The sequence below is a fragment of the Argopecten irradians genome, chromosome 6, assembly GCF_041381155.1.
Source record: "Argopecten irradians isolate NY chromosome 6, Ai_NY, whole genome shotgun sequence".
Taxonomy (NCBI): Eukaryota; Metazoa; Mollusca; class Bivalvia; order Pectinida; family Pectinidae; genus Argopecten; species Argopecten irradians.
In genome coordinates this window covers 36,821,555-36,835,618 of record NC_091139.1, presented here as the reverse complement: position 1 = coordinate 36,835,618, position 14,064 = coordinate 36,821,555, and the positions used below count along the sequence as shown (strand labels likewise).

Sequence of the window (14,064 nt, the reverse complement as noted above, 5' to 3'; positions counted from 1 at the left end):
CCGACTGAACGAGAAGATGAAGTGACGTTATGGCGGCTTTCATGAAAAGTTGACATAATGACACGAGAATGTAAACCTTATGTAAATTTAGTAACTGACCGCTATCGTGAGCATGTTTCGCACTGCCGGTTACTATCGTGGCGTGAATTGTCCATTCTTTGCCAGCGGACTTTGTGAACGCCCGTATTGTCACTTTAGACACGTCAAACAAGATCACAATGAAGGTAGAAAATATGATAAACAAAAAGCAACCCCGTTTTGTTGTGATTAATCATAGATCTACTATGAAGTGTGTCTCACGCATGTATCGATGGTTGGGAATTTAGTTGAGAATATTTAGATTTTATGACATTTTGAAAAGTCATTACAATTTTGAAATCACGAATATGTACAGCCTTCCAAAAAATGTCCGACTACTTGAGTGCAGCTTATGTTACTGTACTTACTATAGAGTACATACCATTCTGGAAATTCTGCATGGTTTTGTCGTTATGAACCCATAATTTCTTTTGCCCAAACTGCCAATGACAAACAATTTTTGTAGTGGTGTGTCAGATGGGAATTTGCAAAGAAGGGGGAAGGGTTGTTATTTGTGTAACAGGAGAGGAGAAAATGTAGGGGCCAGACGGAGATTCGAACCCGGGACCCTCAGAATACTAGCCGAGTGCTCTACCGACTGAGCTACCTGGTCACCGATGATCGACCCAGTCCAATCCCGCTACATTTGTTTTGATTATTTCTATGACTAACGAGTGCCACCAACAGCTTGAAAATTATCATAATAATGACATTATATTTAGACACTCAACGGATCCACTATTCCAGCTATGGAACAAGTTGTCCCACTCCCAAAACTATAAGCATTGATCAAGCCTATAGCCTTGTTGAAGTCTCCCATTTTGCTCAGTTTGATGAAGATGCAAGAATTTTCTGACTGCAGAAGTACATTCCCCTTTAGATAAGTTTTTGGCCAGTTTCAGGGATTGTCAAAATAGCTGATACCTCATAATTGTTTGGAATCTACCATCCCCAACACACCTATCCCATTGCATTATTCTACAAGGTCAAGATGATAAAATTCTTTTCATGTACAAAATACAATTATGGAAATCAATTATGAAAAAAACATCATTTGTGTTCTGATATTAAAATCAATCAATTTCATATAAGAAATATAGTTGCATAAAAAAGCAGCATGTTCTGAAAGAAATTTCCATATCATTTTCAGATCTAAATAACAAACCACAGACACCGTCATCATCAAAGGATGCTAGTTCCTACCTGGAAAAGCTATCGGATGGCCAGTTTCCATTGACTAGTGAATCTATCAGGTCATTCTCCAAGGATAAAGAAGAAATCACTGATGAGAAGAAATCTGGGAAACAAGCTTTCAACAAATATACAGGTGAACCCATAAATGATGACGAAGCTGAACTTGACATTTCAGCTGGTGTAAGTGAAGTTAATAAATATACAGGGAAACCTATAGAGTATAACAAATACACAGGGGAACCTATTTACCATACAGAGGACTCATCGTCTGTCAATAAAAGATGGACAGATTCAGTGTTGGGAAATAGTAATACCCCTACTTATAATCCAACCCCATTGAGTGAATTACAAAAGAGAAATGCAAATCCAAATGTGAGTAAATATTCATTGTCTGCAAGTACTAGTACTTCTAGCCAAGAATATGACCCAGAATCAAACTATTCCACCTCTACAAAAATCAACCATGTGCCAGTTCCCCAAGTCGGTCGTCCATCATATAAGGCCAAGAGGTCTTGTAGCTATGATCCTTCAAATGCAACATATAAAAAACCGGTTCTCAAAAGACAACGTGTGGCATCATTCTTTGATGCAAAGTTCAGTTCCGATGAAGAGGAGGAAGTAAGTTCAAAGAATAAAAATAAAAATGATAATGGAAAGGATGAAAAATCCGTTTCAAGTGAAAAGGAGGACAAATTTCATCTGAAGGATGTTAATTACTTTGAAAAGCTTTTAGATGGACCAAAGGACGCTAAAAATAGTCGTGTTAAAGTTGAAAGTGATGATTCATTGGATTCTCTAGATGAAGATGTTGATGTCACACCATTGATCGAAAAGTGCAGGAGACGTTCACAGTCAGGGGGTACTGATCAGGACAGTGCTGAGGAGAAAACAGAAGAAAAGACAAAGGACTTGAGTAAAGAGGACGATAGTTCACATATTAGCACAGAAATTGTTTCTAATACAATTAAGGAAAATTGTGATTCCAAAGACAAAAAGACAAAGGAAAAATCTGGCAATGATAATAGAAAATCTGCTGAAATTTGTGATAAAAATGACAAGAAAAATAGTGCTTCATCATCGCATTCAAAATCATCACATCACAGAACTAGCAAATCATTGAAGGAAAATTCATCAAAATCTTCTCAGGACAATGGAAATTCAATTCACAAATCCACAAAGGAATCATCATCAAAATCTTCTCACCAAGGAACTAGCAATTCATCACATAAATCATCGAAAGAGTCTTCAGCAAAATCCTTGCATAGAAAAACTGAACATAGCAAATTGTCCCATAATCGTGAAAAGAATTCTCATCATCCATCATCACCAAAGTGTCAAAGTTTGTCTGTGTCTAAGGCCGAAAAGGTCATAACCAAACGTAAATCCAGAGATTCTCAAGACAGTAAATCATCCGAAAACGAAAACCACGTGTGTGACAAATCAAAGGATTTATCCAAATCATCTAATCATCACCATAAACATTCAAAACATTCAAACTCAGAATTGTCGTCTTCATCACACAAACACCAGTCTAATTCTGAAAAAGGTCTCGAGAAAAATGCTAGTCACAATTCATCGCACAGCTCAGGGTCTAGTAAAGGTAGCAAAGATAAACAAAACAAAGCCAAACAAAGGGATAGCAAGGAAGACAACCACAAAGGGACCAACTCCAAATCTGTAAGTTCTGACAGAAGGAAGTCAGCAGAGTCTACCAAAAAGAAAATTGTAGATATAAATGTGGATCTTTTTGGTGCTGACAGTGAGGAAGAGGATGATGACGATGAGGATCTTGTTGAAGTTCCCATGGTAACAAATGATGTAAATCATTCAGAACAAGACATGGTGATGTTCCTTAATGATAGTGACTACTCAGATGAGGACATAGATAGATATGATGAGTGTTTGAGGATATTTCAGGAGAACAAGGGGATGGTCAATTCGAACAATGCTAACAAAAAGGTATGTTTTAAACTCAGTATATGGTTGTAGTCTAAACACTCAAGCCCTATAAGCGTATAATTATATATTAATTACGTATACTGGCTAAATGTTTTTAACTATTTCAGTTTTTGTTAATTATGAAGGTTAATTGAATCATTCAATTTCATATTAAATTGATCATCATGTATTTGTTTCTGGTTGTGACATGCTTGATTAAATTCATTTTGTGATAAAAGTCAAAAATAAAAATATATAAAGATTTACAAATTTATTGCAGTATAGTTGGCTAATTTTTGGTTTTAATCTTAACTTCAAAATGACTGATACCTAAAATAGATTATTGTTGATATTACTTCATTGACCCATATCCTTTTTAAGTAATATCTGTATCGCACATTAGTATCTACTATTGTATGATCTGGTTTTTCCACATTGTCCTGTTTTGTCCAGCTTTGTTTGTTCCATGTGTTGTCTTTGTTTATTTGTATACATATATGCTTACTACTTATCAACACATTTATTACATAAAGTGTCTACGTATGTACATATGTAAATAATTTCTAATTTGAAACTAATTTTGACTACACACCATTTTGATATGCCCTTCTATAGATGAACTAAATAAGCCTTCGGCGATCACAACCTATTATAGCGACTGACCGAGGGGATCATTCAGACAATACGCCTAGATATTGTCCCTTTAGTTTATCTGTATATTCTATGTGTTCATTGTTTATGTTTTTGTGTACGTCCGTGACCGTCCTTAACATGTAATTTTATTTGTTCTTCTTTTGTCTTGACAAAAGGGCAGATCGCCTCGAAAATTCAACAATCTTTTGTCCACACTGTTAGAATTACTTCTTTGCCCTATACGTATATGAAATAAATGATTATAACAGTCAGCATGATTATTAATTTCTTTGCTAAAGGTTGTTCTGTACGATCCTGTATTAATGTTAAATGATATATTGTTAATTATCACTATGGTAGATAGAGATATATTTCATTGATTAATGTTTTGTTGTATTTTTATTTTCCTTTTAGAAATCATCTCCAGAAAAATCACATGATGAAAAAGTCCCGGCAGCTCCAACGGGCAAGCAGCGTATGGCACACAAGAAAGATTCAGAGGTACGCTTTACTATTGCCTATTATAACATGTGTTTTATGATAAGTAACCTTAATTGCTATTTGAATTATTTGCCATTATATACATATACTGTGTCATAGTATAAACTTGCATTACAAATTTGTGTATCATTTTTCAGATGAATAGAAAAATGAAAATGGTTGAGAAACCCAAAGTGAAGATGTCGCCAGCCGAAGTGATGCATAACCGCTTCCTGCAGATTCAGAAAAAGGCCCAAGAGGCTGCTGCAGCTGCTGCCGCTGCCAAAGCTACAAGTTCTGGAAATAATGAAACAGCATCATCTTCAACTGTGAGTGTGATGATTATGTTTGCCATTGTTTTGACATGATTCATTGAAACAATTTAGACTTGTTCTCTGTAGATATCATGCATGAAAGGCAGGAAAATTTACCTACTGCCTACATATTACATGAGCATAAAAGATAACTAGTTTGGATCTTCACTTCCTCTAATTTGATCTTGATTTGAAGTGTTCACTCCTGTGACAGTGGTTTGTACATGTATCCTCTGGCTGATTAGACACAGTTGGTGGTTTCTGCTCCTGCTTAATTAGCATTCAACAAATTAGACCAAAGTTTCTGCTATTTCAAAGAGGCATGACACAATCTTTACAACAATCTTCAAAAATACCCAAAACCCATCACAAGCTAGAAATACATTTGAGTGAATGCAGAGGTTGCCATATTTAATACGGGGGTTTTGAGACGTCACAAAAATCACGTCAAATGACGACGTCACAATCACCGGAAGGTGTGACTAATCAACCGTAAATAGTACTTCACCTACGTCGTTTTGGGATCTCAAAACCTCCATATTGAAATTAGCTGTTAATTTGGACATAAATCGATAATAAGCAGATTTAAAAGGGCTTTAAATATATGACTTCCAAAGAAGGTGAATCTTGGAAACATTTTTCTGCAAATTTTAAAGGAAATTAAAGATTTTGATCAATATTTGTTTTATTAAGAATCTTTAATGAAAGGGGTGCAATTTTGCAATTACTGTTAATCTAGGTCCCCAAGGGGATGGTGGGTTGGTGTACAAAAACAAATAGAGCTTTACACACTTTTTGTTGTACAGATAAAAATTAGAAGAAGACTCAATCTTTCCTACATGGTGAGTCAGGTCCCAAAGCTGGACTAGAGTAACATTGGTGCTTCCTTGATAGGAGTATTTTTGTCTGAAGTATATTGAATCAAATAAGAGGAAGTTCCTTTATGTCATACGTATATTAGCTATAGTCTAAAAAGTGCTTTAAAATGACATGATTATCTAATAAAGGGAATCTTGGAAACTTTTCTGTAAAGAAAATTAAGATTTTGATCAATATATATATATGTCCCAAATGGCTATTTGACATGAAACACTGACACAACCAGTTAAGAAAAACAGGCCCTGAGGGCCTCTTGTTTAAAATAAGTGGGATAGGAATTATATTGATCAGATCTATTTTTAGAAAAAAATGCTGATGCAAGTATTTACACAGTATACTCTTGTTATATGTGTATATACATGGGCTATAAATAGACTTGAGTCATTGAGTATTGATTGTGCAATGTACCTAACGCTATGTGTGTATAGATTTAAATACCTGTGTGTTATCTTACCTGGTGTACTGTGTATTAGTTCGCTGGAGACGTCGGTTGTGACATTACAACACAGTCATGGAATATCATGTAAATGTCATGTTACACTGATATTGATTAACATGACAATATTAAATATTATATTTGAAGACAATACAAAGAATGTTATTATATTATTTTTTATTATATATTTGATTTAGTTTTCTGTATTCATTTTCATATTAAAAGAATTGTCACTTGATGCAAAAATTATAAACTAATATATAGTTATTATTAATGAATTATTAAAGGTCTTAATGCTTCAGGAATAATATATACTTAGCAAGTAAAATCATCGATTGTGTTAATCATTTTGATTTCAGACAAAAAACCCTTTGTCTGGGACTAAGAAAAGGACTGCCCACACCCCATCTACCTCAAAAACTAACGGTAAACCTGCGGAGAAAACTCTCATCACCACAGCGTCACGCACAGAAAAACGGAAAGCTCGCACTCCCAATATTGTAAGTTGGGGTGTAAGACTGCTAATTCTCTGTTGTCTCCATCATATGTAAACCTAGCTAACTATACTGTAAATCCTTAATATGCTGTACTGTAATTGACTGTATTTTTAAAACTATTTACATTTGTTCAATGTTGCATAAAATATGTGACAATTAAATTTGTAAAATTGTATATTCTGTTGAAGGAGATCATATTTGTTATGATTAGAATCCATGGTATTTACAATTTTTTTTCCAAGGGGTGCATAATTACAATGACTTTCGTCTAAAATAAATAGGTTTATATGATGAGTACAATGCCCAATGAACAGATAACATCATTTAAATCCTGGTGAAAACATATGTAAATTACATAGAATAATCTAGTTTACTATGAGGAGTAAAGGGGCTTGTGTAGTTTAATATCGATTATTTTAAATAGATATGATTTGCCAATTTACTTTTCAGTCTAACTTGGTAAGACCAACTATTCCATCAGAGTTTGGGAGTAAGGTACCGTACAACGTCCGACAACGCTATCTCAATCTCATCATAGATGAATGTCTCAAAATCTGTGACTCAGAACAGGAAGCATTTGATAAGGCAAGTTAGAGCAAATAGGATTACTCTCAGTATTTACCATATTTCATTTGATATTGAACCTCATTTTTCTCAGTAAAAAAAATCATGGTACAAAACTTTGAGCTAGCTGAATTTCAAATTTTGCAAAATTGAATGTTTCATTTAAAGTTTGATTGTTATCAAAAAAGAAAAAAAAATACCTGGTACACACAAATTAATTGGAGTTATAAGAAATTTAGATATCAAGATATAAGTTTTTTTAAATGTATGTAATTTAATTTAGGTTGTACCACAATTTTTCATAGGATAGATAAATTTGTCTATCAAGTCATAGACCCAAAGTTGAAGTGGTGATTTGACCTTTCTAAGATTGACCTTTTTAAGAAAATGATTTTGTCACAACAAGTTGATATGACAAATCATTATCTCTTAAGTTTAAGGTACTGTTAGCTATGATTGGGTTGAAAATTTCATCAGATCATGGTATATTGTCATATCATACATGTGGAGAGTAACCACGTAGATTAGTGGTCAAGTAACAAGGTTTATCTTTAATTGTATATGGTAGGGCCAGGTTGAGGAGGCTGCTGTCTACAAAAGAGCATCGAGTAAAACAGTTTACCTCAATGTTGCTGTCAACACTATCAAGAGGCTTCGATCAGAACAAGCTGGTCCATCTAATGCCAAAAAACCAAAACAGACAGTGTTTCAGCTGTCGCATGAGCAAATTCTTGGAGGCAAAAATGCCACGAAGACGACATTCACAGTTAACAGGTCAGGAGGGGGCTCTAAGTTACAGGAGGAAAACTTCAAAGGTAAAACTAGCATTGCTTTCTTCAATTGAATATGAAACTTAATTAACACAGAAAGGTCCTAACTTGCCACCAAGAAATTTATATAGTCTAATAGAATCTTTCCCTACCTAGAGGGTGTGACAACGAAATCACAACCCGAGGGGTAACTCATGAACGTCTAACCTGAGGCTTGCCGAGGGTTAGACATTCAGCAATTGCCCTGAGGGTTGTGATTTCGTTGTCATACCGTCATAGGTAGGGAATGATTCTTTTTCTCCCATATACAAAAGAAAAAGTAGAGATAATATCCTAAAAAAAAGCATTTTCACAGCGATATGAAAATGGTTCCGTTGTCTGCATGTCAATATTGATGACGTCGACCACAATGCAAGCCACAGACACACCGCATGAAGTCATGATGTCACGTGATTGTCTTCAGGTTTAAAAGGTTAGCACGCGCAATCTGTCATACCCTAGGGGTTGACAGAGAAATCTTTCACAGCTAAAACCGATGACAAATCAGTGAATGGTGGAAGAAAAATACATCCGACCTACAGTGTGACAACTGCCCCACATGGGCCTCAAATTCATGACCTATAGTTTGAGGGTTAACTGAAGGATGTCAGACACCTGACCTCCTTGACCCATTTTGTACCATTAAATACTATGCCCTTTCCAATATAACAAATGATTAAGTTAAGAGAATGACTTGACTAGTCGAATGTTTCAAAATACTATTGTGTTTTTCTAGGAGCTGAATTGTACAAGAGGTTGACTCGGTACATTTTGACAGAAGAACAAATGAAAGAGAATGGTTTTCCTCGACCATCTCCAAGTGTATCTGGCTCAGCCGTGTTCTTTGTGGAGCCAAGGAAGAAAATCAATGTACAGTCATCCAAACCAACAAGTAAGTGGAAGCTTAGACGGAAATTTTCATTTAGTGTAAAAGTATTGAACAGAAAATTGATGTATTGAAACAATAAATTTCCTCATGCACTTCTCCCACATTTAGAGTCTAAAACATTAAGAAAATTAAAATCATATACCGTTGTACATTAAGCATCCATTTATAAACAATATACATATTATTCCACTGGTCTTTCGATTTAAATTGAATATGATTGTATCTACAGATTATGAAAAGTTGTGTGTGCGGTGTGGGAAGATGTTCACTGTCTACCCAAACGGAACTTACGCCACCAAAGAGGAGTGTTCCTATCACTGGGGCAAGGCATGGAAAAAACGCAGTAAGTCTTCTCTCCATCTTTATATTCCGTCATTGGCTATTACAGAGTAACCTCCCTTGCAGATAAGTTTTCATTTTGACATCGCTGAATCGTTGAAATGACATCTTTGGTAAGCTTCTGGGCTTGTTTAATGTACGTTGATTCTTTCTTCAACTGGTATAGTACTATACATGCGCGTACTATTTGTTTAAAACTTCAGGTTGCGTTAAAAGGTGTCTATATTTGACACTTGGTAATCGTTCGTTAATTCCTGTAATGTTGATTTTGTACATATACAGTGACCCTATTGGGTGTTAAAAATAACCTCTCCATTTAAAATGTTAGTGGTTGTTTAACAGTTCATACTACCACTACACAGTTCAGTTGACTAACTCACTAGTAGAACGATGGTCGAAATCATCATTTTGTGAGTGAAATTCATGTTGTTTTCTCTGGAAAGTATGATATTACGATTGCAAACACATGACATTACGATCAATACTTACTTGCAAGGGCATGCTACTCATAACAAGCAAATTTAGAAGATCTCAGTAAAACAATGCTAGAAATTTTGTTGATTCAAAATCCATTCAATTTGTTGCATTGGAAGAAAAAAGAAGAAAACAAACATGAATTAAAGTTTCAACCCAAAAGATTTTATCTTATGTGACTCCTGATTTTTGTTTTCCAGTCGCAGGTATGATTGATACCAGGTACACTTGTTGTCAAGGTGACCTTTCATCAGATGGCTGTCAAATTTCCAAGGTATACTTTCTCTGTTTCAAATCAGTTACAGATATGAAACCTTTGCTTCTTCTATTCATTCATAGCTAGTGTGTCATTATCATAACAGCATACAAAATAAACAGAATAAAAATATTTCTTAATAATATAGGTGTACATATTCTAATAACAATTTTAATTTAGTTAAGTGCTTTTTCACAATATTAATGCAACTGTTTTAAGAATTTTTGATTATGCTGCTGTTAATATGAAAAATAGTAATTCTAATAGATTTTAGATACTTATCCAATTAAAATTTCCTTTGCTATTAAAATTTTAGCTTTCTGAATTAGGCATTTTCTCAATTTACTTTAAGTAACTGCTTTACTAAGTAGTTTTAAAACTTGGAAGATATTTTATCAATAAAATGGGTGTTGAATGTATCGGTTACAGGGCCATGTACATGAGACTAACAAATGGGAGGCCCTGTCTGGGTACATGAAGACGTTTCCCTGTTCACCACCATGTGATGGAGATTACGGAGTGTTTGCTTTGGATTGTGAGATGGTAAGTTACTTTTCCTTGTTATGTACGTTAGCAAATTGTGACAACAAGCTATCAATTCCATCCATGTGTAATTTAGAGTTATCTCCATTCTGAAACTGTATTGGTGATGCATTAAATGTATTTTTCAAAACTCTTTACCGTAACACACATTTGAACTCTGTCAGCTGAATTAGTTCGATTTTTCTGAGTGAATTAGTGGTAAATATGGTATTATATATCCCATTACCTTCAATTCTTTTGTTTTACAGGTGTACACAAAGTTTGGGATAGAGCTTGCACGAGTTACTGTGACAGACCCAGAAAATGAATGTGTGTATGAAACTCTCGTGAAACCAGATGCTGCTGTCGTAGACTATAACACAAGGTTTGTATAAATGTGGATTTGTCAACTTATGTGTAACGCTGTTAGATTCTATGGAAATCTGGTGCTTCATACCAGAGTAGTTTCCTGGGAATTTTGCAGGGCACTGACGGTAAAGGTCTTTATTTGATATAACCTTTTATAATTTATGTAGAGTTGTGTCATAGATATTCAAACTTTAAATAATTTCGTTTTGTCTAAAATTGTTTTAATAAGAGAAAGGCAGTAATTGTTGACAATGCAACTACTGATTGAACTGACCCCATACTTTACTATAAAAACCTAGGCCTGTATATATTTATTCTCTCTGTTTTCCACAGGTTCAGTGGATTGACAGAAGAAGACCTGAAGGATGTGACAACTACGCTTAGGGACGTACAAGCTGTCCTTCTCAGTCTTTTCTCTGACCGCACTATTGTCATGGGACACAGTCTGGAGAGCGATTTCTCTGCTGTAAAGGTAAGTTCTCAGGATAACGTGATTAGTTAGATTTTTACATTGACTTATAAAAGATAATCCACACACGTTTGACAGATATCTCTTTAATCATTATCATAGAATAATTCAATGGTAATTCCACACTAGGGACACAACTTGTCTTTCACCTACACTGTATGAGTCTGATCCAAATAATAAAGATCATTTGTGATAGCTGTGAATTTTAAAAGTGCTATGAAATGGTTCCAATCTGTATGTCCTGTCCTGATCAGCTGTGATATATGGAGAAAAGGACAGTTTTGTCTTTCTAGTTTAGAATCTAAATCTTTATTGATACAGAGGTAGGTCAGTCGCTCTATTTTAAAACACCCATTTTTATTCTTTGTTTAACTAAATCATATAATTGTAACACATTTTACAGCTACTACACAACACGGTTGTGGACACGTCTGTGGTGTTCCCACACAAGATGGGACCACCCTACAAAAGAGCCCTTAAGACTCTCATGGCTGAGTACCTCAAGAAAATTATCCAAGATGATGGTAAGTTCTTCAATTCTTGATATAGTGCGTATTTTGCAGTTATTTAACTTGGTAGTCAATAGACAGTTAAAAATATTTCAAGTAATGAACTAAGCGATTATCATAAAGATATTGAATGAAATAAGGAATTGATTTAAGAAATAGATAAATTCTGTATTTCGTTTGTATTGACAGTTGGTGGTCACGACAGCAAAGAAGATTCCACATCTTGTATGGAACTGATGCATTTAAAAATTAAAGAAGATGCCCGCAAAGAGCCGAGACGGAGCTGATGGATGGTAGTGAGATGTTGGGTGTGATTAGGATCTGTTGACGAGATGGTGATGTCAGGACCTCCATGATGACGTTTAATTAACAACGCATAATACTACTGAACACAAATATACTGTTTTACTCATTCACCCCTGAAGACAAATTTAGACTCTTCTTAATCAAAGACTAGATCATTTCATTGTGAATTTTCAGGGATGAATAATTAATAGAACTTGCTACTCATTTATGGATACTGTGAAACTTTTTTCCTGACAGCATAAATTCAGGAAACAACAGGAAACTGCGATAACATCTATCTTTTACAAATAGAAACTTATTTGTGAGTTTGGAAAACAAAACTGATCTCGCGTTTCCATGGTATTAAGTGAGCAGCTTTAAATTTTGGTATGATAAAATGGCAGCCTGTCATCATTTATTTCTTGTAGCTCAAGATTTTGAGATTAAGGATTTATACCAAAAAATGATTAGACTATTAATGTAAAAGTAAGACTGAAGCTCTATATATTTGTCACGAATGTTACTCTTTTCTTATTTGTTTCATTAAAGTAAGACAGAAGCATTTCAATTGATTTGATTTTTTTTTGTAGAAGAGAAGAATACCATTTTGTAAATAAGTAAGCTGTATGTGTGGTGTGTTAATTTGATTGAAAGGCATAAGTGCATGTGTGAAATCTTCATTAGACATATTTCTTCGTAATGTATAAAACTCATCTATTTGACAGCCTAGTAACTACAGTTAAGACATGTATATTATTTTCTACTTGTGAAAATGTCCAAAAAATAAGACCAGTTTTCATTTATCTAGTTCAATATTTTTCAAATTCTTAATGTGTAGTTTAAAAATATTTGACTTACAAAGATTGATATCTAAAGCATTTCCAGCCATTGAGTGGGTTGTACGGAGCATGTTTAGAATACAGGTATTTCTTTGTTTTGCTTCTTAGGGCAGTATGATAATAGTTTTATAGTTAATATATAAAGGTTGTTGTTACGTGTATAACATATTGTACATGACTTGAGAGATTTTGTAGAGAGTTGGTAGCACAAAATAACAGTTTGTAATAGGTTTGTAAATATGTATTTATGTATGAACCCTCATACCAGAACATATGTATAAGAGAGAGTATTTATTTCCCCATTTTCGATGTCGTTTTTATAAAATGTTTATAAATCAGCATGGCCAGGCCAAAGTTGCATACGAGTGTTGTGGACGTCTTTAGTTAGTTTTAGAATGCTTCGATAGCAACAAATAATTACAAGTTGATTAAAAAAATTACACAGAATAGAAGTGATATTCGTTAAGTGAAATTCTTAATTGATCCCTTGAAGATTAATATATCATTAAGGAGTTGTGTTGATGTACAGACTGATCTTAATTTGTTAGCATATCATGGACATTTAAGTAAAACATTGAAGTAAAATAGTCAATACAGTCCCATAGAATGATCAGGAAAGATAGCTTCATTAATTTATCAGTTAATATACTATTTTAGAATCGATAAACCAATCATTGAGACACTTTTGTTAGATTTGTTAATTGTTATTTCATTATGAATCGCTGTAATGATAATATTTTTAGTATTATGTACAACATCAAACTACTTAAGTATTGTAAGTAAGCCTTCAGCATTTCTGTTAAAAGTCATATAATGATGTTTAGATTACATAGCTACATATAACTATTATTTATTATATCATGACAAATAACGTTATTTCTTTACAAGACTCATCCTTTTTATTTTTTGTTACTAAATGTTATATATTTGCTGTCTCATACTGTACAAAATCATAATGTTATTTGCTTGTATCTTATCAATACGCTGATAGCAGTTTTGTAAAGTGAGATTTCAAGATATGAAAATAAAAAACGGATTGAAAAATGAAGTGGGCTTTATTGTTATAATTAAATCATTTGACCTAAATTGTACACATGCAGTCATGCTTCGTCCGCTTTTCATAAATATTTCATTCAAACAATTTCTCAGCAACTGAAAGGCACAGGGTACTGATCTTAGGCCTGTAGCATGGTGGGATGAAAGGCTACACATTTTGTTCAAATGAATGGTCACAGGGATCAAATAGACTAAATGTTTTAACAAATTCTTGACAATAACTTAGAGAGTTAGA

General features: G+C 34.0%; 1 protein-coding gene across 1 annotated transcript; it reads left to right on the top strand.

Moving 5' to 3' along the window:
- Window positions 1-16: 16 nt before the first annotated feature.
- Window positions 17-13,821, top strand: LOC138325772 (RNA exonuclease 1 homolog). The gene is made up of 15 exons (XM_069271658.1): window positions 17-224; window positions 1,229-3,231; window positions 4,258-4,344; window positions 4,482-4,652; window positions 6,312-6,452; window positions 6,900-7,034; window positions 7,582-7,828; window positions 8,559-8,714; window positions 8,941-9,054; window positions 9,725-9,798; window positions 10,210-10,323; window positions 10,572-10,687; window positions 11,005-11,143; window positions 11,544-11,664; window positions 11,839-13,821. The coding sequence occupies exons 1-15, from the start codon at window positions 113-115 to the stop codon at window positions 11,934-11,936; spliced, it is 3,828 nt and encodes a 1,275-aa protein (XP_069127759.1). The 5' UTR covers window positions 17-112; the 3' UTR covers window positions 11,937-13,821.
- The last annotated feature ends 243 nt before the right edge of the window (window positions 13,822-14,064 follow it).